The following is a 25,029-nucleotide window of genomic DNA, read 5'->3' on the forward strand; positions in this document are numbered from 1 at the left end:
AGTTCCCTTGCCAAAGCCACTGCTGAGACCAGATGCTTGGGAGAATTCAGGGCAGGACCAGGTTTTGATAGGGAGTAATGGGAGCTGCCGAAATTACCTTAGATGGCTTTAAAAATAAGCCAAGGAGGTCATGCTCTCTCACACACTGCACAGAAAATCAGCCACCAGAGAGACGTTTCTGTAGTGGAATGGTTTCAGCTGGGGCTCCACGTTTTCCATGGCTTCATTTGAAAGTGAAGGGACAGGGCATGGTGGTGTGTGACCATTTTGCGAGTGGTGATGCTGTGCTCCCCAGTCACATCCCCCCACGTGCTTGGATTCACCCAACACACTGAATAGGGTTGCTCTGGGCAGAGCAGTCACCCCTCAAAGCAATGGGGCTGCCCCTCAACCTCCCTCCTATGAGCCTCATTCCCACTGAGGTGGGAAGCAGCAACCTCCCGTGCTCAGAAATAAAAGCTGCCACACACGTGCCTTGGTTTCCTTTCAGACTTTGTGATTTTGTTTGTTTTTTTAATTATTATTTTTATTATTTCCTCCTTTTAAGCATCCCTTTAAGGGTGAAATGAAATCCAACCATTTACAGAGAAAATGATTTCAGAATGTACAGTTGATTTATCCTTACAAAAAGTTCATTATTACTTGCTGTTTATAAATTACAGAGTGGAAAGGAGTTTTGCAGATTCTTTTTCCTTTTTTTTCTTCTTTTTCTTTTATTTTCTTTTTTCTTTTTCTTTTTAATTGTTTTTGGCAAGTCCACACGTTCCTTCACCAATACGGTGTCCTGGGGCCACCCCAGTGGCAACACCACTAGGAGATCCAGGTGGAACCCAGCATCAGCAGTGCTGCTGGGCTCTCCTCCAGGACGATTCTGCATCACCATCCTCAAAGGAAGGAAAAAAAAAACAACAGTGGCTTCGATTCTTAAGTTTCAGAACATTTCAGATCCCTTTTTAAGCCATTTTCTGTAGTCCCCAATGCTTTAGATGTTGGTGTATCTCATCAGAAACAGCTCTCCTTGGTGCTGGATTAGAGCTGCTCCTGACATCTCCATCTCCCCGTCTTTTTCAGTAAGAGCAGATTCACCCAATGTCTCAGAAATCAGAAGGTGATTTTTTGGTGGATAGGGGAAACGCAGCAATAGAGGGATTTGGGATCCGTTCCGCCATGCTTCCCTCCCTTCCCACCAAGGATTGAGGTCAGTGAGGCCAGGAAGAGCCACCCCTTCCCTCTTCACCGCCAGTGTTTGCTAACAGGACCAGGAGTGACTCCCGACACATCTTCACAGTGCAGAGGCATAGCAGCCACAGAGTGCTGGCAGGAGCAGCGGGACAGGAAGAGACACTGCCACCCCACAAGGAACAAATACCAGGGGAACAAATACCCGTTCTGCACTAACGCTGCCCCCATCCTGACTTGTAAGTTACCTGGAGGCCACAAGGTCCCCTGCCTTTAACCAGCACGGAGGCACACAGAACAGGCTGCACAACAGCAAACACCTCAGCAGGACACACGGATCAGAGAAAGCAACAGCGAGAGCGGACTGTTGAGTGTGTTGCCCTTCATGCAGGCACAACCCCATCCCATCCCTTGCTGGGTACTGCACCGCCTCACTGCCTTCGTTCCTCCAGAGGGGCAGAGGCAACAACCTACATCCTCTTCTTCACCAGAGAGGAAAGAGAAAGAGAAGCTCCCTACCCCAAAGCCATGCATGGGCACAAAGGAAGTCAAGCAGAGTTGGGCATAAAGAAAGGCAAAGTATAGGGATGCCATGTGCTGCCTCATCTACCCAGCCTTCCCTGACACCAATTAATTGGAAAGTGGAAAGGTTCTGGGGAAGAAAAAGCACATGGCTGCAGGGAAAGGTTGGTGAACCATGGATAACGTTAGTCCCAGAAAGGCTCATGGCTTCGCTGCAATAACCAGTCCTGGGGCAGAATGGGATTTGCTTTTCAGTTCTTCTCTTTCCAAACTTCATTGTCTGACTGAGACAGGGATGGCTGAGGGCAAGCCACCACCTTGGGAAATCACTCTGCAGAAATCATCGTGCTTGTCCCCATCCCTCAAGGGAGGCGATGGAAGATTTTTAATGACAAGCACTCCAACTCCCTAAGGATAATAAACACAGGGCTTACAGAAACAACAGGAACATTAACTGGTTTGGCCTTAAATCAAAAGACTGGATGATTCTTGAGAAAGAAAAAATGCATTTCAGCTGTGAAGTCCCTTCCTCCACCCACAACAGAAGCCTGTTTTAAATCTGATTTCCTAAGAATAAGGAAATGGAGACATCCAGGAGGTGGACAGGACCAGAATCACGCAGAAGAGCCCCAGTGCTGCTCTCATCTCATCTGTTCCAGTGGGACCTCCTCAGAAGGGAGAAGAGGGAAACAATGGAGCAAATAGTGGAGGAGAGGGGAGGGAAGGGAACAGGCTGAACTTTGGGAATAGGAGATGCTGATAACTGCAGTTACGGCTTATCTGAATCTCCTGAGACAAAAACCATACCCCAGTGATGAAAACACAACTTGCAATGCGCTAAAAATCCCCGCAGGAGCCAATGTATGGGAAGGGCTGGTAGGAAGGGAGAGGCTGCTCCCACTGCAGATTGGGTGGTGCAGCCTCAGCAAGCGTGCGCTTCAGCCCATTTTTTGTGGGGCTCCGCTTCTCCCAAAGCACCCACGCAAAGACCGACTTCTCTCTCGTCTTCAGGAATGCTTGACCTGAGGCTTGTGTAGCTGTCACCAAGGTAAGGCAATGCCTGAATGTAGGTCCTAGATTAAAAATGAGGAATAGCTTCTTCCCTTTTTATTTTTCATGTTACTGCTACCAAATCCCTTGTGTTAATACACTGGGCTCTCCTCTGGCTATCCCTGGGGAAAGCCCTCATGCAGCAGGCTCAGCGCTATCATTCTAATCTTGCTAAATGTGACTCCTTCTTTCTCAGCTGAGGCCTGATTTCTCTACAGTCTCCCCCTGCCTCAGACCTCCCCGTGACCGTGGCAAGATTCCCTCCTGTATCAACAAGACTGAGCTCAGCACAGCCACAGCTTCTCTATGAGGGGAGAGCATTCCACCCACTAAGCCTTCTCCTTCTCAGTTCTCAAAGGGACTTTCCTCTTCTTGAGAGACACACATTACAAGGGAAAACAGCGACATACACATATGTATTAAAAACAAAAACCAACAAAAACAAAACAAAAAGAAAACCCAACCAACAAGAGAAGAGGGGATCCCACAGTTCTTCCAAGCAGGCATTATGGCACGTGAGATGGGGGAAGGAACTAAGATGAACTCCAACTCAATTTGATCAGAAAAATGACATTCATTTTTCTGTTCAAATTTCATTCTTCTTAGGGAACCGAATTATCTTTCCTGATGCTTTCCACTTCTTTAGAGAAGCAAAGAGAAGACAGAGACACAGAGATAGGAATGGAGCACAATGGAGAGAATGGGCTGGATGACACAGGCATATGAAGCCCTGATGGAGTGAGTTGAGGTCAACAGAAACCCTCTTGCTCCAGCATAGCTGGCCTGATATCAGGGTCACTCTTCGTTATGACAACATTCTCCTCCTCCACATGATCCTCACTTATTTGTTTGGAGGATGAGTCAATATTTCCACTGTAAGGCCAACAGAGCACGTTCATGTTTTTTTCCCTCTTCCCACCACAGTGCGGGCTCTGGGCACTCTGTCAAGCCATCTGCTAAGGAAGGGTGGTGAGGGTGGAGATGCCAATCTGCCTCCTCCATGAGCTGAACGCATCCACTACAGCAACAGGCTAGATTTCATCTACGCACCAGTGTCCAACTCTGTGTGGGCGCTGGCCCACCAGCTGCAAGGGATGTCATCCTCCATCTCCTCTACTCGGCATGGCCCCATCTGCACAGCTCAGGCTGCGGATGGCAAGATTGTCCCAGAAAAGTCTTCTTTCTGGTCTCAGAGGGAGTCAACCCACAGCCCCATTCCCCACAAGCTCCCAATGGGTCCTGTGCCTTGACATGCCTTGTGTTTCCCCACGACACCCATCAGTGACTCAGAGCTTTGCCCTTCTCCTCTCATTTCCACCATGGCAAGAAGAAATAGCCAGCACATGTAAACAGAATCCTTGCAGCAGACACAGCCCACAGGGGTGGAAATGCAGCCAGAGAGGCATGTAACAGCTCCACATGGCACACCCTGCTATGCGGAGCTGATGCTCTCCCCAAAATGTCATCCACGACAATACAGATCACAGCTTATGGACCCCACCATTTCCCAAAACCACGCACACCACCCAAGACCGACTTTGACCCCTCCCCTCCCAACACCACTATCAAACATCCACATGCATACCAAAACCATGCATGTTAGCACTCATGCACATAGGAAACCATGCACTTGTAAACATATACTCCCACCATCTGATTTAGTCCCCTGCAGCTTATCCCAGACCCAAACAAAGCACATGCTGCAGGGAAGATGCTTCAGCTCCTATGGAGCAAGCCAGTGCAGCATTGTGGGGGCAGGGTGAAAAGGGAGTAAACAGAAAGAAAAAACAAAACGAAACAAAAAACAATAAACAAATCAGCTTTCCTCTCTGCTTCCCACCTGCCTGCTTCAGGTCTGGTAGAGCATCAGGCCAAGAGACAGCCCCGGACATACATACTAAATTAGTGGGAGGAGGCAGCGTGTAGGGGAGAACACCTCGGAAGCAAAGGATTTGCCTTCCCCAAAATACTTTGAACATAGAGGTATAAAAAAAAATAAATGCATACTGAGATGCTTTTGCACATTCACTCATCCAAAAAATGCCTGTGACACACATCTGCACACGTGACCCCTCGCATCGCTTTGTGCCTGTTGACTCACACGCTCAATGAACAGCTCAGGCTCACATCTGTGCTTGCTCCGATCCACAACAGATGAAGGTGGATGGGAACAGCTGCCCTCTCTCCTCAGGGAGCCTTCCCAGCCCCCAATGGAAGAAAACCCACCAGCTGGATGCAGCAATTCTATCCAACCAGCGGAAAGGTCCAGGAGATGCAGGGAGGTCTTTGTGCTACTGCCCACACTTCTCCCCTCCTCCTGCCCAGGTCTCCCTTCATTTGTCTGAGGAATTTGTCCCCAGGCACCACCCTGGGAAGAAGAGAAGGGAGGGAGGACGGAGACCATGGAGAAATGGCACAACCCACCTGGAATCAAAGAAAACAAAAAAGAAAGGAACAGACAAACACCCGACTCTTTCCCTTTGTCATGAAGTTCTGATTTCCCACACGAGTCCCAGTGGTCTCAACCAGCACCCTCCGTTTTTCGGTACGGGTTCTCCAGCAAGTAGTGGAACTGCTGGTAGTTCTTGAGCAGATACTTGGGAGCATACATGTGCTCCTTGGGGTCAGCAGGAGGATATTCCTGCGTCGTACCATCGAACCATCCACCAGTCCGGATCAGCTCCCGGATATAATTGAGGTCTCGTTTATCCTCATAGTCACCCCAACGGGGGAAGTCCCCATTCTGGGCAGACACCAGTTTGAAGTAGATCCCCTCTGGGGTGAAACACCAGGAGCAGTGCCAGCCAGCAAAGTGGAGGGGACTGCCCAGCGACCACTGCACCAGGATGTGTCCCGTGCTGTTCTCGTACTGCCGGAAGCCAGGCATGGTGTAGTATTCACGGCGCCGCAGACGGATCCCATCGGTAGCATAGACAGCCTGGAGCATCCCCATAGTGCAGCCTGAGACCACCTCCAAGGTGCCCGGTTGCTTCCAGAAGAAGCCGTAGAGAGACTTGCGCATGTGAAAGGCGAAGGGTTCTGTCCAGCCATCGTAGAGCTTGAGGAAGAGCACTCCATCACGAGCTGGGATCTCATCAGCATCATCGATGATGAAGACGTCATCTGGGCGCAGGTTGCGGAGGCGAGAGACGCCATCTCGGGTGAGGAAGGTGCGCAGGTAATCGTCAGCGATCCAGCCATCCTGGCGCCCACCAGCAGGGAAGTGGTCCAGGAAGACATAGAGCACTTTGTGGCGGATGTACTCGTAGGAGCCGTTGAGGAGCATCTCGCGGAACTTGAGGGGCCGTGGCTCTCCATAGGCCGTGAAGTTCGACTCGCACACCACAAAGACGTCCACCACATCTCCCAGCTCGTGGAAGCGGACGTCCAGCAGGTCAAACTCATGGTTGATGTTGATAGCGTTGATGACCCGCCGGGGGATCTCCCTTGGCACCAGGCGGTCCTTGGTGGGCAGGTTGGAGTACTGGACCACGGTGGGAACACCACAGCTGGGGCCGTGCCAGCCTGGCAAGCACACACACTCCACCCACTTGCGCCGCTTGGTCCCACCGGCGCTCAGCGGCTTGCGAGCGGGCCGCCCTGATGCCACACCATCCACGCGCTCCTCCAGCCGCCCTCCCACTGGTGGCTTCTCCAACACCTTGGTACCTGGTTTAAAGCAGACACCACCGGCTTTGGTTCGGACAAAATATTCCGTCGTGTCTTCCGGCAGCACAAACTCGACTTTATGCAGCTCTTCACTGGCTCTGCTGGGTGGCAGGGGCTGGAGTAAGGGAGAGTGGGAGTACAGGGGTGTGCGGAGGAATTCTGCACCCCCAGGCTCAGGGCTAACCTGTGGCGTGACGGGGGCATTGTTCCAGAAGAAGCTGGAGACGAGATTGGGGCTAAGTGAAGCCAGGTCCCGGGGGAAGGTGACATAGGAAAGGGCCTTCAGGAAGTGCAAGAAGGAGATGAGGCAGAGACCAGCCATGCAGAGAGTCAGAAAGAGCTTATGGCGTCTCATCTTCATCCTGTGAAAAAGTCATGAAAAGGAAAGTCACATTCGGGAATTGCCAGGGTGCAAAAAAGCTTGTCAGTGGTAGGAAAATAGGCTGGGGATGCCACAGAGCAGGTCCAAACTAAGCACGCATCTGTTAAGACTTGTACTTAAACCAAATTCCCCACCCCCTGACATTTTTAGTGGGCTTTGGATGGGTTACACCAAACTGAACCTCCACCAGAGCAGTTACAGCCTTACAGTCTCACAAAGACAGGAAAGGCGCCGGATTTGGGGTAGAAAGATGAGAAATCCATAACAAGAGGAGTTCACTATCTAGTGAGGCACTGCACTTAGCACATCTGTCCCCACTCACCGATGGGAACAAATAAACACAGGTCTTGAGTCAGGGAAGATGAAGAGAGAGCAAGAGAGCAAGAGGGATGAGAAGGAGTAGAAGGTACACAGCTAAAACCTAGCCAGCATAAGAAATGCAGTCTTAGGGGCCTGAGCTCATAGCCAGGCTGTCAGGACCAGGAAAACACCGACGCTTCTCAGATCTTCCCAGTGTTTACTCTCAACACACACCATAAAATCCCCTTGTTCCTAAGAAACGCTAGCCAAGTTTGTATGGGAAACAGGGAAAAAGTGTTAAGATTTTCACTTTTATTCCCCTCCCACCCCTCTGTGCCCACCATGTTTCCAGCTGTCTCCCTTTGCTTTTCATCTTCTGTGGACCAGATGCTGAGGGGTGTTGTTTTTTTTTCCATCTGGATGAAGGTGGCTATAAAAACTGCCCAGCTGTCTCTGCTGGCAATACAGAGCTGTCATGAGGGGTCCACGTCAAGCCAGCAAGGAGCCAGCAGTGCTCAGCCCTTTCCTCAGAACAATAAAAAAAATACAGCCTTCATCCTCTTCCTATACCACCTCCCATCCGCCAGTCTGTGCTGGGAGCGCGGAGCTGCTGTCAGGCAGAAAAGTGATTGAAGACTACGATCCAGAAAAAGGAAGAAGGGAAGAAGATAAAAAAGGAAGAAAAAAAAACAACCTCGCCCAACACTTCACCGGGCAGAACAAGAAAAGGCAGCTGCATGCTGCTGCTTCGGGAAGGTTGAGGCAAAGAGATAAAGGAACAAGGTGACCTAAACACCCTTGCCAAGGTGGAGGCTCTCCCCCCAAAAGCGTAAAACCCTCCATGCCCACAAAACCCACCAGCATGCTCCTGACACGTATGTTCCTCAATGGCAGCTCCCCACTATGGTATGATGTCCGCACAGTGTCTCCTCCCCCGGCCAAAGGTCCCCCCGATATGTATGCCACATCCCATGCCATTGCTTATAACCCCTTCACGCAGCACTCGGAGGCAGCCCAAGCCCTCGGCCCCATGCCAGGCTGCTCCTCTTTCCCAGCCTGGCACTCCCCACAGCCCACAGCACCCTGGATGGGAGCAGAGCGAAGAAGCACCCAGCCCACCCAAGGGGAACGAGTGAAATACAACAGGGCACGTTTACTGATTAACTTGGGGAGAACTTAATGCTGAAGGGAAAAGCTATAAATTTAGGCAGATGGCAACCACTCAAAGGAAAACATATCTGGCTGCCTACCGAGGGCTTCAACATGGACTTTGATAGAAGGGTTGTCCACATTCATACATTACAGTTCAGCAGCAAGCGTTTCTAGAAGCTTCACGCTTGCCTTTTTAGTGACATTTTTAGGACATTCGCCAATGCCATCCCCTGAATTCTGTCTGTGCCACAAGGGCTTCCTTGTTGATTGGGTTATTTCACTGTAAAAACAGAGACTGTAAGCCTGAAGCCAGTGGAAGAGTTATAGGATTTGCTTTTGATATATTCTGACACAGCACAGAGGAGGGACCCAACACAGCCATGGCCTAGCTCACAAGAGGCTACCTCTGTGGTGATCCCAGCGATGGAGAGCCTGGTGCTGTTCCCTCCTCTGAAGCTGTAAAGAACCATCTTGCTCTTCCTCAGGAGTTCTTCATGGGGTTAAAGCGAGGGGCTATGGGAACCCAAGGGCATCTCACTGTGCCCAGGGTATTTTATTTATCTTTAAGTCTTTGTTATTGTCTTTCAGGAGCAGTAGGACCACTCACGGTGTCAAGAAAGAGTATCTGGCACCTCTTCCTTCTACATTCCCAGTTTTGCTCCTTCCTGAGGTATGGGGAAGAGAAGAGTACAAGGAATCTGGAAAGACAGCAAGCAGAGACTGCTAGAAGACATCCCTTGCTGGTACATTAGTGCAGCTCTCTTCAGTTGGGTGTCCTGTACTTCCTCCAAGGTATTACCTCTGGATATCAGGTCACCAAGGCTCAGGTGAGATGAAGGACTGCTCTGCTCCAGTAAGGCTCCAGTTCCTATAGGACACAAGTGCATGGCAGCCAGCATCCTCTGAGCTGGCCCAGCACACAGGACAAATGCTGAAGGAGTCGCATCCAGCAGGTCTTCACCTTCTTCCCAGATGGCCGCAATGCTCCACATGCCACGGGAAACTCCCTCACAGAAGTTGTAGCTCCTGACATTTAACAAACTGCTTCACTTTCCAGGCTCTGCCGTGCCATGTCAACCTAGCAGGACACACGGTTTGAAGAAGCAGAGCTTATTTTCCTCACTTGACATTTGCATACATCACTATCCGTCAGGCTCAGCACAAGGCTCTGCAGCTCCTCAGCCCCTGCATGGCTGCATTGCCTCCCTGTTATCACAGCCTGCCCTGCAGCTCTGCCAAAGCAAGCTGGCCCTGCAGTACCCTCTGCTGTTCCGCTGCCGACATTTCCCAGGAGGCAGTTTTCACTGCTCAGTTGCCTTTGTGAAGGAGTGGGAACACAAACCTGCTCCTTATCCCTTCTTCAAAGGAGGGAAGCAAAGAATAAAGCCGTGTCCTCTTCAAAAACCTCTTCCCTGGGAACCACCTCCATTCTCACATGCCAGGGATTCCTCTGCCAGGGAGTGGAGAGCTCATCCACCCCTGGGTGGGCTGAGATGCAGAGAGCCATCCGTCACGTATCCCTTCCCGTATCATCTGATCAGCACTGCAGGAAAAGATGCGCTTTGAGCAGTGGCTAATTGGAGACAAAGGCCAGCAGGGGAGGAAAGCATTATTACCCACCTTCCCCACCCAGAACATTTACGTGTAGCTGAAATGAGGAAGGGCAGGAAGACATCTCAGCTTGTCATAAGGAACCCCAGCTGCTCTGGCACAAAGCAGTCATCAGTTACTGGGAACACAGAAAAGAGCAAGAGGAGAGATCTCCCTTATGACAATTTTGAGTGAGGAGGGGGGAAAAAATGAAAAAGAATTAAAAAAAAAAAAAAAGTGAGGAGAGAACAAGTTACTGTCAGGTTAAAAACAACAGCAAAAATAAAAGCTTTAATGTGCAAGCAGAAGGAAAAGCAAGGAGGGGCACGGACAGCCAGCTCCTTTCAAAGCTTGTTAGGGAACACGCAGTTATAAACAGCTTCGGGAGCATTCAGTCGCAGCAAGAGGAGCCGAAAGCTCCTCTTTGAAAGGGACAACCTTGGTATTTCCTTGCTTGAAGACGCATGTCTCTGCCATGCAAGGAAATGGCTTTCAGAAGAGGAAAGCATATGAGTTATCCCCAGGCACCTGTTACAGTTTTACTTTGCCATTATATCAAGTGACCGGTTGATTTATACCATCCTGAAATCATATCCTGATTTCAAGGAGCCGGAGAAAGATATGCACAGCTAAGAGCTGCCAATTCACCAGTCCTAATGTTCTCCTCTGGAGGACGCTGGCACAGGGCCATACAACAGGGCACTGGCTGCACAATACACAGCCTCTGGGGCACTAGCACTTCTTCAGTGCTAAGTCGACCTAATCCCAGAGCACCACACATCATCAGGGCCACAGTATCTTAAAAGACTAAAATCTCGAGCTGCTTTTGATCTGCAAACAGCAACAGAAGGAAGAACTACTATTTGTTTGCAACAGAAACGTAACGAGCTCAAGAACAGCAGGACTGTGCCTTGCTTAAGGATAAGAAGAGAAGATTATCCTACAAAGCTGGGTAGCAGGGAAAGTGAAGCATGAATGTAGCAGAAGGTAGGTAGGGCTCAGCATTTCCCTCACGTGAAGGATGCCACGATGTTATCAGCAACTGCAAAGTACAAGGATGTTAGCAGGAAGTTTCTCTCAGGGTCACAGTACAAGGTGGTTTGAACATAGGCAGACCCATATCGACTTCCATCCACATTTCAAGGATGGAATACAATATTCTTCCGCCACCTTCATTATGAGCTACTGCCCACAGTGCTAATGCAAAGCAGCAATACCTCATGCTACGCATTTCCTTTGCAGCTTTGAGGCAATTGACCACAAGGTGCCACTGACTCACTGCCAGCACAGCCAGCTGGAGTGAGCCATCAGCACAGTTACCCTTCTGATAGGGTCAAGCAAAGGGAGAACTAGGCTCTGTCTTAATTATCTTCCTTTCAACAAGGGGGCAAGCAGAAACATTTGTTCAAGGCTAGCCTGGGTAGAGGCTGGGCAAACTGACATGGTGCCTGATTGGCAGCCCTGGCCATGGAAATGGGTTGGAAATGGATGGTCCTCGAGGTCTCTTCCATCCTGAGCCTTCCTATGATTCCATGATTCTATGATAAGGTATCTGCTCTCAGCCGGGTGTTACCACAGCAGTTGGCTTCCAGAGTTGCCATCCACTCATCAATGGGAGTCATCAAGACAGGAAGAAAGATGGATGGAAAAAAGAAAACAGAAGGGTGAATCTATACAAGGCCAAGGTAAGGCTGTTCAGAACACAACAGAAAAACCATGCTGTGTCAGCCCAGCTCTCTACCCTCCCAGAGAAGCACTACCTTTGGACACCACACATTCTGTGGTCTTTCACTGCTTTGGCCATTTTCACCTGTCTTGCCCTGCTCTTTAGTAGGCAGCCTTGGCTATTTTAGATGCCGTATCTTCAGCCACAGCAAGATGGAATCATATAATATCCTGAGTTGGAAGGGATGCACAAGGAGCGATGAGTCCAACTTGACAGCTATGTACTCCGCAACAACACAGCTTTCAACTCTCAGAACACAGCACGTGGGACCTGGAGATCAAGTGGTCTTTGTTGACAGCGTTCTGTCTCAAGACTGATCTTCCAGAAGTCACAAGAATAAACCAAAGTCTAAACACCTTCAGAGTCCATTATAAAACTCTTCACTTGAACAGCTTGTTCTTACTGTAACTACCATAATACTAATAGCAGCATAATTATATAATTCTCCAGCCCCCAGTTTAAAAGAAGATCAGCTCAAAGAAGACTAAAAAACTCTACTGAAATCCAATAACGGCCTACGAGACACCAATTTAATTTTATCCAAGAACTACTTGGCCATCACAAGGGTATAGTACTGCATGCTAAAGAAAACTTCAAGCTGGATTTCTAACTCCACGGGAATCTAACAAATATTCTTCTCAGTATCCTTCAGCTGTACTAGGCTCCCTAGTAACTAATGTTCTCTCTCTAACCAAAACCAGCCCCACCGTAGGGATTTCCACCATGCTAGAGATGCCTCAGCACGTTCTGATCCTTCAGATGCTCTCAGAAAGCACAATTTTGATTTCTTAGCACCGCTAGGCTAAGCATTCTTTCCACTAAAGGGAAAATAGCACTTTCATCCTCTTCCCTCCTTCACTTACGCCTGATATTCTGGAAGGACTCTTCCTCAGCCTCCTCACAACATTTACTTTCCTGAAGAGTGCTGTGATGACTCTGCAGGCTGCATCACCACTTGGCCCCAAAATCGGGTCCCAAGACACGTGCTCACATACATCCACACACACCCAAGGATGCAAAGCCTATCTCCCAGCCAAACACAGCGCTGCTGCTCTCTGCTTCACATGTGCAGTGGTTACGGGAACACAAAATGGAGTCTGCTAGTTCCATCGCTTTCTGACTGGTTTCTTACAGGGAAGGAAGGGTCCATCATGAATCCAAAATGAAACAGGGACAAGACTACACAAAAGCGACTTCTGTCCTCAGGGAGGCCATGGGATAATCAAAGAAGTATGTGAGAATTGTCAGCTAGTCTCAATGTATCGCAGATACAGGACATGGCCACTTTGAGGATAAAGAAGTATGCTTTCAAAGACCAAGCAGTGCATTATGGAAGCACGGAGGTGGTTTCCTAGGTTCTCACTCCTCACTCACCACCTTCACGGCTCACCACCCCTAGGCTGTCAGTATGAAAGTTCACATTGGAAATCCAAATCAGCAGCCAATCTGAGTTAAAAATAAACTTCAAGAGAAGTGCCTAAGGATGAGAATAAGCGGCTGACAGCAGAAACTTTGTGGATGACAGCTATTCACTTCTCACCAAAACTGTTGCATCATGTAGTTGCATCCTCGGACACTCAAAGGGACAGGCCACTTTCTGAGCAGGGTTCATCTAACCAAGGCTCCAGTGAGTCTCACAGACAACTGCTGTGAGCTAGCCAGTTTCTGGAAGCATCAGGGAAGAAGAACATCTCAAGGACACATCTAGAAGACAAAGTGCTTTCAAAGCAGACCCTGGCAGGCAGTCCAAATCTGCTGAACAAGTCAAGACTACCGAGAATAGCACCAAAATGAGCGACCAAGATCAAACTCAGAGCTGAGGGCATACGGCAGTGGTGCACCAGATCACGCAAGCAAGAAGCACCTGATGCCACAGTGATGGGCTTAGTGCACAGGCCTACAAAGGCGGGAATAAACCATGTCCGCCTTTGGTTAGATGTGAAGTGGGTGGCAGTTGTTTGTGCCCCCCAAGATAAAAGATCTCCAAATTAGGCAGAGGTGACTCATTAAGCCCCAGAAAGATGATAAGTAATGAGGCCACAGAGCAGCAGGAAGATCCTAGCGGCCACAGGGAAGAATTGGCCCTCCATCCCCGCCTTCCTTCCTCCCCCATCCATCACCAACCACTTGGGGTTTGGCAGGGTGCTCACTTTCCCACAGTAGCTGATCTGTTACTCTTTGGAAGAGCATTCCCAGCCCCTTCCTTCCCCTCCCTTCAGGCCACAGGGGTCCCCCACTTGGCACTCCCCAGATCCCCCTCTTCTCTGAATGTCTGGTGACCAGCCAACCCCATGCAGAAAGCATTAACCCCTCTTCACTGGGAGCAGCCAGAGAAACCTGACTCCATGCTGAGAGCTTCCTCTGGGTGTCTCCCCCTCCTCCTCTACGCCCACCCCAATTCTCTCCCACACCCTATTCTCCCCCCTTCTTTCCCCTTTTACGTCTCAAAAACCAACTCCAGCCCCGGGAGCGTTGCATCTTCCCAAGAATGCTACACAAACCCATGGGAATTTTCCTTGGACTAAGAACAGACCCTTATTTATTTGTCTCTTCTGCCTTTGTTCCTCATTTCCTCTTTCAAGACTTAGGCAAGACCTCGACACAGCGCCGCCCGGATCCCCCGCTGCCACTTCACTTTGTTATTATTTTCAGGAGGAGAGCACTGATAGGCGGAGAGCTCTTCAATGCCTTGCCCCAAGGCAGGAGTGAATCAGCCCAGACACCCTCCTCCAGGCTGGGCAAAGGGCACAGGGCAATGCAGAGCACTTCGGGCTCCGGCACGCAAAGACAACCCCCTGCCCATGTAATCCTTCTGACTGCAGCACAGCAGCCCTTCGGATTAAATCCGCACAAATCAAATCGTGGGTAAGGGCTCTATGCCGGTAACAGGCATATGGCACCACGAAGAGGGGCAGTTTCCCGGAATGAAATCAAAAGCCTCCTAATGCACTTAGCTCAGGGTCACATAAATCTCTCTTCTGCCTCCCGCAGAAGGCTGGATCTTGTTTACAGGCGTTGCAGCAGGCCTGGGTCTCAACAATATGTTTATTTCTCTGTACAAACATTCCTTTGCACAAAGCAAAGCACTATCCTGATCCTCAGATTAAGCCGAGCAGAGAGGACTATGGAGCAGATCACTGGAGAAAGAGAGCTCGTTGTCATCAGTGAAGACAAACGCCATAGCAGACATCACATGGGTGGCTGTAACACTTCTCTTCCCACTCTTTGGCACTGTGAAGCCACACCTTGAATGCTATGTTCAATTCTGGACCCCTCACTGCCAGAAAGACATGGAGGCCCTGGAGCGTGTCCAGAGAAGGGCAGCGGAGCTGTGAGGGGTCTGCAGCACAAGTGTAATGGGGAGCGGCTGGGGGAAATGGGGTTGGTCAGGCTGCGGGAGAGGAGGCTCAGGGGAGACATTATTGCCCTCTACAATGACCTGAAGGGAGGTTGTAGCGAAGTGGGGGTCAGCCTCTGCTCCCAGATAACAATGATAGGATGAGAGGGAATGGTCTCAAGTTGCACTCCGGGAGATTCAGGTTGGATATAAGGATAAATTTCTTCCCAGAAGGAGCGGTGCTGCAGTGGCACAGGCTGCCCATGGAGGTGGTGCAGTCACTGTCCATGGAGGTGTTCCAGAGCCGTGTGGATGTGGCACGGAGGGATGTGGTCATTAGGCATGGTGGGGATGGGCTGGCGGTTGGACCAGGTGATCTTAGAGTCTTTCTCAATGTTAACGATTCTGTGATTCTTCCCCAAGACTGCCTTATGAAGAGGAAAGCAAGGGTCTGTCTCAGGCTGAGACCCAAGTGGAACCACACAGCTCATTGCAATGATCTCTGGTTGTTATCTGGCCAGCCCCTCCCCAACGCAAAAGCCACAAACTTACACCACGCAGATAAAAACAGGGAAGCTGAGCCCTTCCGTTCAGCAGTACAACACAGGGCAGTTAATGCCACAACCTCTTGATCACAGACCAAGTTCCTCTCCCCTTTCGTGTATCCAGTGACATAAACATTTATTTTGAATTCTGTTTCTGGGAAGTTAGCTGCCTGCACAGCCATGCCAGAAAGAAAGAAGGAGAAGAGGAAGGCACTAAAATCTCATATCTCAACACTCCATGGGGAAAGGAAGGAGATGCAGGGCAGATGGGACCACAAACACACTCTGAACACCTTGCAGAATCTGACGTACTGCTAAGAAACACTTGGGCAGGACTGCATGGTCTTCCAACAAAGGAAAGGTCTCAAGCATCTGAATAGTGTCGAATCATAGAATCGTTAAGGTTGGAAAAGACCTCTAAGACCATCTAGTCCAGCCATCCACCTAGCACCAATATAACCCTGTGATGCCCATCCCAGCTCCACTGCACTGCCCTGTAATTGAGTCAGAGACCAGATCCAAGCATCGGATTCACTGTCTATAGCCTGACATCATCTCCTCGCTGCAAGGACAGTGCTCTGAGCTCAGGGAGGCCATGCCACAGAGACGCTCCACGTTTGAACGATGCAGAAAGTGAAACTGCTCTTTTTTCTTCAACAAGAGCATTCGCAAAGCAATTCAGCTGCACTAAGACACATGCAAACAAACAGGGTCAGAAAGGAAACCCACAGCACTTCCTCACTGTTCAGTGATAGAACCTGGATGCCTGACAAACACCCTTCCCTCCCCCCTCCTCGCCCCCCCCCCCCCCCCCCCCCCCAGCACTCACAGGAAGCAAGAAGACTCTGTTCCAGAGCACAATAGCACCATAAATAATTCAAGAGACTGCTAAATTATGCAGAAGCAATCCCATCATCCCCCCCCCCCCCAGCCAGGCTGGGTGCAGGTGTGGTCAACCCTTGCTCCAAAAGTTGCTTCGAGATGGGGAATTTGAGGCCACAGAGGCTCAGTGCCAGTGGCGCATATAGAGGAACACAGTGACCACTTGCATCACGCAGCAGCATGACAGGAGGTATTCGGGGACACCCAATAGGAAACAGCCATTTCTTTGGGCCACCACTTCTCCAGAGACCTCACACAGCCCTAGGAGGGAAGCAGGTCCTCCCAGGCTGCATAGAACGGCGAGGCACAGGGAGAGAGGCTGTGGGGCAGGCGTAGAGGAACAGATTGCGTTCAAATAGGAAGCAGCTCATACTGATCACCCCAGGGCACCGCTCACCCAACCTGCCCGCTTTTGCCTGCCCCACACTGTACGATCACAGGGCTCACCCACAGCCCCTACCTCTTCCAGCTCCTACAGGCTCTGTGCTGTGGCTGTGCCCAACGTGCTCTGTCTGCAGGGAGCTCTATCCTCCTCCTCCCCAGTGCTCAGCCAGAAGCATTCTCACAGGCAAAGGAGGAACTGAAAGCACTGCCATAGCCCTCTCTTCAGCCTCAACTGAAAATCACGGGGCTGCAGCTTACCTTCCTCTTCCTCCTTAAAGGGCTCTGCATCAGGGACCAAGGCTCCCTTCGGTGCCACGCTGCTGTCTGCTGGCCTCCACTATCTGAGAGCCGAAACAGGGGATGCTAACGCAAATAAAGTAGCGGAGCAGCTCCCTGCATTAGATAGCAGCTGCTGAAGGCATTCCGCAGCAGCGCTGATTTGCATTGGTCTCTCGGTGTGCCTTGAGCCCGCTTGCTGCGGTGCTGCTATCATGCAAAGCAGACGCAGAGCAACACCCCCAGACAGAAGGGCCCAAGAGGATGGATGGCAGAGTGACACTGCTCACTAACCCTGGCCTGCAAGGGTTGGCACACCGGGGGACAATGGCAGAGTGCTACTGGGATGGGGCAGCAATAGCCATGGTGAGTAGGGCAGCGTGGAAGTTATGGGCAACCCCCAGCTCTGCCATGGGACACTCCCCAGGGACAGCATCATGCTGCCCCAAACTGCCTGAGCACCCCCGTTCTGACCCCACAGCCCCACCATGGATGGTCACAGTGGGTTGGTGGTTGGACGAGATGATCATAGAGGTCCTTTTCAATCTCCATGATGGTATGATTCTCTACAGGCAGGGCTGATAGCCTGAACTAGCCCTTCCAGGCACCTCACACTGTACCAGCCGGTGCACCCCCACTGCCTTCCCTGCTGGCTGCTGTCAGCTGTGCCAGTCTTTGTTAGCACCACCTCCTCCAGCCACGTCCCACTGATTGGGTCACAGACTCCAACAATGTACAAAGGGCCCATTTTAGAGCCAGTAACCCCACTTCAAACCTCGCCAGCTTGTAGGAATGAGCAGTGGCCCAGTGTGCCCCATCCATCCATCATCACGTTTCCTGGCTGCTTTCCTCCATTTTTACAATCCAGCGCATGAGGAGGGTTAAATAAATAAGTAAATAAATAAAAAGAAAAATATCAATTTTGGATGGCAGGTGCGCTTCGAGGATGCTGTTCGGTGGACAGGAGGAAGCTCAGGCACAGCACGCTGAGAACTCGGCTATAAGCCCTGCCATGAGACTGAATTCATCTCTGCCTGCTGACAGAACCTCATCCCATTAACCTCAGCCCAGCGATTCAGCCTATCCAGATCCCTTTGGAGGGCCTCCCTACCCTTGGGCAGATCAACACCAGCTCCCAACTTGGTGCCATCTGCAGACTTACTTAGCTTGCATGCAATCCCCTCATCCACGTCATCAATGAAGATGTTAAACAAGATGGGCCCTAGAACTGACCCCTGGGGGACACCACTTGTAACGGGTCACCAGCAGGACTTAACTCCATTAACCACTACCCTCTGGGCACAACCCTCCAGCCAGTTCCTTACCCAAAGAAGGGTACACCTGTACCACAGGCAGCCAGTTTCCTCAGGAGGATACTGTGAGAAACCATGTCACAGGCCTTGCTGAAATCCAGGTAGACTACATCAACAGCCTTACCCTCATCTACCAGCCTGGTCACCCAATCGTAGAAGGAGATGAGATTGGTTAAGCATGGCCTGCCTTTCATTAATCCATGCTGACTAGGCCTGACCTCCTGGATGCCTCGCGATCTCACCCAAGATGATTTGCTCCATAACTTTACCCAGTACCGAGGTCAGGCTGACAGGCCTGTAGTTCCCCGGATCCTCCTTACTACCCTTCTTGTAAGGGAGGATCAGCGAGGGAAACCCATCTGAACTAGGGTATCCTTCACACACACAACAATATCCCCACGCACTGTCCTGAGCGGCTCCTGATGCCTGTACTCATGGCTGCATACACACACACACCAAGCTTACAGTAGCCCTAAGTCCTACAGAAGGGCCCATGCTCATGTAAACATCCCCAGCAGGACCTCATTGCAGGTACCTGAGCCTCACACAGCCAGCCCATAAGGAGACACGATGCGATGTGACACCAAGCAGGCCACAGGGTCACACCGTGCATCACCTACAGTGTGTGGGAATGAGGAGAGGAGGATAAGCAATGCAGAGGAGAAGCACAAACACCAACTCCATGAGAGCAGCTGTGATTGCAGCCTGTACATTAAGCAGCCCCCACAGCCCAGCCATCCCCGTCCCCTGGTGGATACAAGGCCCGCTTACAGCTGTGGGCAGCTCCCGTAGTGCAGGTGCACCCGTTGGCTTCTACCTCCACCTCCTGACCACCTTGCCAGGGTGATCCCCATGTGCCACACAGGTAGATCTCTCTTCTTCCAACTTTACCAATAAGTGGCTGGAGGGATGCTGATGCCCTACATACCTGTGGTGGAGATGAGCTCCAGCACTGCCTCATACCATAGGTGGGCAGAGCAGGCAGCAGTGGCGCCACAGTATTGGGAACCAGGCAAGAGCTCACCTGAAGCTACCAGAACCCCTCCCATAAGGAGATAATTGCTGCATCCAGGACATTGATAAACAAGCCATGCAGGTACTGGCTTCCCTCACGTGGAGGGAATGGTGTACCTTGCAGTGTATTTCTGCTGCAAGATCACCCCGAGGGCACAGAGGGGCTGTAAACCTTCAGGGGGACTTTTAGGGTCCTGTCCCGTCCCTCAGCCCTTGTCCAAAGGCTGAGTTATATCGCTTTGGGCTCCTGGGGAGCAGCTGAGCTCTCCCCTCCATCCACAGTCAAGAGGATGCATTCCCAACACCACCATGGGGCTGAAAGCCCAACACAGATGCTACAGCTGTGCACAGGGGGCTCTGGTAATTGGGGGAGTGCTGGAAGGTGGGAAGTCTGTGGGTTTTTCCTCCCCTCCAAGACAGCTCTTTGCTGTCTAAAGGTCAAGCAATGGCAGATCCTACAAGATTTGAGCTCTCCCAGAGGAGCTGGCTCCAGCAGTAGGGTCTTGCCAGTGTCTCACAAGTCACAGGCTGCAACTGGACTCAAACACCACTTCTAGGCAGGGACCGATGGGTCAACCTTAGAGAAGGGGGCTGAGAAGTCCCCGCTGACTCATGTCCTGTTGTGGTCGGGTAAAGAGGGACAGGAATAGGTGGGCAAAGAGGGATGGATGGGAGTAGGTGGGGGAATGCGGTTTGCACAGGGCTGGGGGATCCTGGTGACTCGAGCATTATCACGGGCTCAAACTTCCCACTGGAAGGGAGGGATCCAGAGGTAAAAGGGGGATTGTTATGGGGAGGAGAGGTATTTGGCACGCACACAGGGGCCCTTAGAATGGAGGGGACACAACAGACCTCAGCTGCAGTACTGGAATCAGACAGGGCTCGCAGAACTGCAGCCCATGGACTGAGGCACTGAGTGCCTCACCCTCCCATTCCACACTCCCTCCCTGAGCAAGCCCAGAGCTGCAGCAGACGCACACTACCCATCACCCTTGTCACGCTCACCCAGAAAGCAAAACTCACAAGGACGGGGCTGTGCCAGCCCGTGCCACCCCAGCAGGAACACACAGCGATTCCCATCTCACAAACAACGTGGGTGCCCGCATCCCCCCGCAGCTAGCGCTCAGCCAGGGGGGGCTCAGTCTGACGCGGAGCTGGAGCAGGGGGGAGGCTTGACGCCGATGGCACACATGTATTTATGTGTGTGTGTGTGTGTTTGCCCTCCCACGCACGCACTCCTGTTACTCCTTCTCGCTCGCTGCAGCCTTGGCACGCGTCCCCAGCCCGTGCCCTGCTCGCAGGCAGCAGCTGGGCCTCCGCTGCAGTGCCCCGGCCGGAGGCTGCTTCCATCCACCCATCCATTCATCCATCTATCCATCCATCCCCGCAGCTGCGGGCAGGGGGTTGGCGGCATCGCATCGCCTCCCTCCTCCCCAGCGCCGCTGCTCCCTAGCAGGGGATGCTGGGATTATTGGGAGGGAGGTGAGGGGGAGAATAAAAAAATAATCATTAAAAAAATCGCGCTCGTATAAATAGATAAGAAGGGAAAGGGGGGGGGCGGGGGGAGCGGGAGGGCGAGCAGAACTTGCAGGTGGCGGCCGAAGGGGGTATTAAGGGGGGGGGGGTCCCACCGCCCTGGGGTAACTCCAACGAGAGCTGCGCACCCCGCTCCCCCCGCCCCGCTCCGCGCTCACTCACTCACCCCCGCCCGGCGCAGCGGCGGTGCCCGCCGGGCCCCCGGCGGGGCGAGGCTGCCGCTCGCCCCCGGCCCGCCCGCCGCCCCCCGGCATGGCTCGGCGCCGGAACGAGGCGAGGCGAGCCCGCAGCCCCCCGCCGCCTTCCTCCTCCTCTTCAGCCCTTCGCCTCCTTCTCCTCCCACTGGAACGGCCGCGGGCAGAGGGATGCGGAGCGGAGCCCCGCCGGCAGCGGCGAGTAGAGCTGCGGCAGCCCCTTTTGTGCCGCCCTCCCAGCCTGTCTCCTCCCCCGGCGCGCCCGCCCCCCCCCCCCCCCCCACCGGGTTGCCGCCGCCCGCCGCCCCCCGCCCCCCGCACAAAGCAGCGCGGAGCTCCTTCGATGGGGTGTGGGAGGGCGGCGGGGCGGCCCTGCGCTGCCCTTCTTCCCCCCGCAGCATCTCCCTGCACCGCCGTTGTGGGGAGATGCGCCCGGCGATGCGCAGGAAGTTTGGCTGCGGTGCCAGAAATAGAGCTTTGCATCTGCTGACTCTCCATCCCGCGCCCCGACCGCAAAAGCTGCCTTTGCTCAGTTCAACTTTTCCCTTCGTTCTTCCTCATTCAAGGCCGGTTTGGGGAGAGGCAAGCAAAGCCAGGCGGAACCCAAACAAACCTGGCTGCGAATACAGTGAAACGTGTGTGGGATCGCACCCCTTGCAACTGAGAGCTACAGAGGTCAAAAGGAAGCAGCTCTAGAGAACACCCTTCCTTGTGAGTTGCTGGGAATTTAGAATAACAGTGTGTTCAAAACAAAGTACTGGTGCCAATGCCCTCCCTAGCCCGCCATTATGTGATGGTTGAGCTGTGCTGTGTGCCAGTACAGGCAGCCCTCACACCGCTCTTATGGGGACCCAATGAGAATCCACAAGAGGTCAGAGAATCATGGAATTGACAGGGCTGGAAAAGACCTCCAAGATCATAGAACCTTAGAATGGCTTGTATTGGAAGGGACCTTAAAGATCATCTAGCCCCAACACACCTGCTATGGGCAGGGTTGATCATCAAGTCCAACCGCCAGCCCATCCCCACCGTGCCCACTGACCTCGTCCCTCAGTGCCACATCCACACGGCTCTGGAACACCTCCATGGATGGTGACTGCACCACCTCCCTGGGCAGCCTGTGCCACTGCAGCACCGCCCTTCCAATAAAACCATTCTACTTTCTCTTAACAGAAAGAGGCATGCGGTGGCGACCATTACTAAGGCAACCCAAGAGGTTCCTCACCTAACAGCAGTGGAAAGGCATGAGTAAGAAGGGGCACAAACTGCTCAGCCAGCGCCAAGGTCTTCCTTGCTGAAGGGCTGTCCCAGTGTTAAGGCCAAGGTTGAGATGGTCCTGGAGGTAAAGAGCACAAATGAAGGAGTACTTCCCCTCTACAAGCTCAGCTGGAGGATGACTGAAGGCACCTGGAGGTGAACCAGGTTCTGTACGTAGCTCTGCAGAAGTACTGAGAGAGAGGAATGAGGCTGGAGGAGGAAAGAAATGGTACAAAAAGTGAAGTTCTTGCCATGGAAGAGAGGTGATTTTGTGGCAGAATGCAATACCACACCAAACAAGTCCTTGAGGAACAGCACATCGGTGAGAGCACACCTCTGAGGTGCCAACATCTCCATCTCCAGGTTTGGGATGACACCTCCCATCCACAGGAGGATGCTCTCCAGGACAGCCCAACAAAGAGCTGGGCTGAGTGATGGCAAGACATGGTGTTAGTTTTGCTTTTGGGGGTGATTTCAGCTCTGGGAGTACAAATCCCATTAGGGATGGGCAGCAATCTCCTATTCCTTTCCCACAGCCAGCAAACACCCATCACAGAAGGGAAGGCCGGCTTTGATGGGAAGAGAACAATGCTGGTACCCTGCTCCCAAGTGGGACCTTGCTTCCAAATCCCTGTGGCTCTGGGGTTGTGGACCCAGAGCAGCAAAATATTCTTTGTTTTTTCCTTTATTATTTTTTCATGGGCTCATGTGCTTTGATGGCAGCAGACTGAGCCTCAGATGTAGCATCCAAACGCCTCCTGATTTTTAATTTACGTAGCTGCCGTACCCTCTCCCAAAGGTAAAACCCCCAAACCTTTAGCTCTATTTTACATAAAAGCATCTGAGGATTAGAAAAATGATGTGATTTGCTGGAGGCCAAACAGAGAGTCTGTGGTTGGGGTAAAATTTGACTGTGGCTCCCAAATTAGCATCACAACCATTGCTGTTCCGTAGTGTTTTCTCTCTGCTTTGCATACTTCAGTCTGAGACATGCTGGACAAGCTGCCTTGGGATGAGGAATCATTTTTAGCCGTGTTTCTTGCAGAAATGAAGCTCTCACCATCACATTGTCTATCTGCCTGTCTATCAGCTGCCCACGGCACGGTGTGAATCCACCGGCCAACTCCAACCACGCTTCAGTGAACACAGATCTTCCCACACCGCCACTGGGATGCACTTGCCTATAAGTGGGAAGAGTAAAGGAAAGCAGAGGATGCTCCACTGGGGAGTGAAGGGCTGAGCTCCAGGGCTGATGCTCAGGGCTGGGAAGGGAGCTGGGTCATCCCGAGGTGCAGTGAGCATGGTCTTGAATAGGACAGGGAATGCTTGTCCCATACTCACAAAGCAACTTTTTTCCCCCTAACCCCAAAGGGCTGCTCTGGGGGAAGAAGGCAATTACCATACTGCAACAAGCTCACCTTAAATGGTCTAGAACCCAAACACCTCTATGCAAATGAATTCTGATGGGATGAGAGAGATGAAGCATTGCCAACCCTGGCTCAACTCATTGGCTACCCAACACTGACAACGGTCCATGCTCCTTGGCAATGTGTTCAGCCCCACAAACATTTCTACCTCCCCTTGCCCCGTGCTACAACCTCACCAGGTGCAAAGCTTTCAAGCAGCACCTTTACCACATGTGTTTTCTGGTTTAGGTGGCCTTGGTTTCTTCCCCTTGGGAAAGGGAGTGGGGCCTGCTTCTTCACTTCTCGGGTTGGCCTTTTACAACAATGCATAGCACCCATCACCTTGCAAAAAGGAATTACGAGCAGTTTCCTCCCCACCACTGTTACACAAGCATTTTTCCACCATGTGGCCGTTTCTGATAAGGGTGGCTCTTGGGCTCCACGCATGCAAAGAGCCTAACGTTCAGTTAACTCCTTCCCACTAACCCACAGAGCCCTACTAATGACCCAACTTTCACTGCACAATGTCTCAGAGAGGTCGCCTCATTTTGCCCTTTGGGATTTCAGCCCTTATAACGCCCTTTCCAGTCCAACTCTGCAAACAAAGTGCTCCTTTGAGCCGGGCACTCCTGAAATATGATGCCCTTATTCGTATTGAACTGCTGGTGGCAGAGTGGAAAACAACAAAGTGACGCTTCTATTGCTGGTCACTAAGAAAGTGGGGTAGGACAAGGGGATTTCTCTTTCTCCAGTGTTCCGAGGCCTCAGATCTGAGAAAAACAACAGTCGCTGGCAACCACCATTGCTAGCAATCAGGGTACAGCAAGAAAATGAGATGAACAAACCCCTGATAGAATGCTCAGGGACCAGCACTAGCAGGACCCACCCAGAAACAATGCCTCGTGCACGGGGGAAACAAACAAATGCCGTTTAACTCTGCTGTGAAGTAATATAAAACTCTGCCAGATAAGGATTGTTTTCTCTCACTGAGGGCAGCCCTACTCCCTGGGCTGTTTGCTGAAATGCATTCGTTTTGTTTTGTTTTGGCTTGGTTTAGTATTCTTTTCCTATTGACGATGTTAAAGACAGCAGTGGGGTTTCATAAAGCAGTCATAGAATCATACAGTCATTAAGTTTGGAATCACTAAGATCATCTAGTCCAACCACAGTCTCATCAATCCAACCATCACCCCATCAATCCAACTGTGAGCCCATCAGCCCAACCATCACCCCATCAGTCCAACTGTCACCACCCCATGAATCCAAACATCATCCCAACAGTTCAACCATCAACCCATTAATCCAACCACCAACC

At 51.7% G+C, this 25,029-nt stretch overlaps 1 protein-coding gene across 3 annotated transcripts; it reads right to left on the reverse strand.

Moving 5' to 3' along the window:
• Nucleotides 1-491: 491 nt before the first annotated feature.
• Nucleotides 492-21,279, reverse strand: MGAT3 (beta-1,4-mannosyl-glycoprotein 4-beta-N-acetylglucosaminyltransferase). 3 transcript variants are annotated; one of them, XM_072341585.1, is made up of 2 exons: nt 21,024-21,279; nt 492-6,782 (listed from the first exon to the last, which is right to left on the reverse strand). In XM_072341585.1, exon 2 carries the CDS (start codon nt 6,779-6,781, stop codon nt 5,273-5,275), a length of 1,509 nt encoding a protein of 502 aa, XP_072197686.1. In that variant the 5' UTR covers nt 6,782; nt 21,024-21,279; the 3' UTR covers nt 492-5,272. The 3 variants fall into 3 exon arrangements, with proteins under 3 accessions (XP_072197686.1, XP_072197705.1, XP_072197697.1); XM_072341604.1 differs by lacking the exon at nt 21,024-21,279 and adding an exon at nt 16,977-17,014; XM_072341596.1 differs by lacking the exon at nt 21,024-21,279 and adding an exon at nt 8,659-8,740.
• Between the last annotated feature and the right edge of the window lie 3,750 nt (nt 21,280-25,029).

Source organism: Excalfactoria chinensis, chromosome 1 (assembly GCF_039878825.1).
Source record: "Excalfactoria chinensis isolate bCotChi1 chromosome 1, bCotChi1.hap2, whole genome shotgun sequence".
NCBI classification, from domain to species: Eukaryota; Metazoa; Chordata; class Aves; order Galliformes; family Phasianidae; genus Excalfactoria; species Excalfactoria chinensis.

What these genes read in the sequence shown, in the direction of transcription:
- MGAT3 (XM_072341585.1), bottom strand. Translation starts at nt 6,781, where the DNA reads ATGAAGATGAGACGCCATAAGCTCTTTCTGACTCTCTGCATGGCTGGT.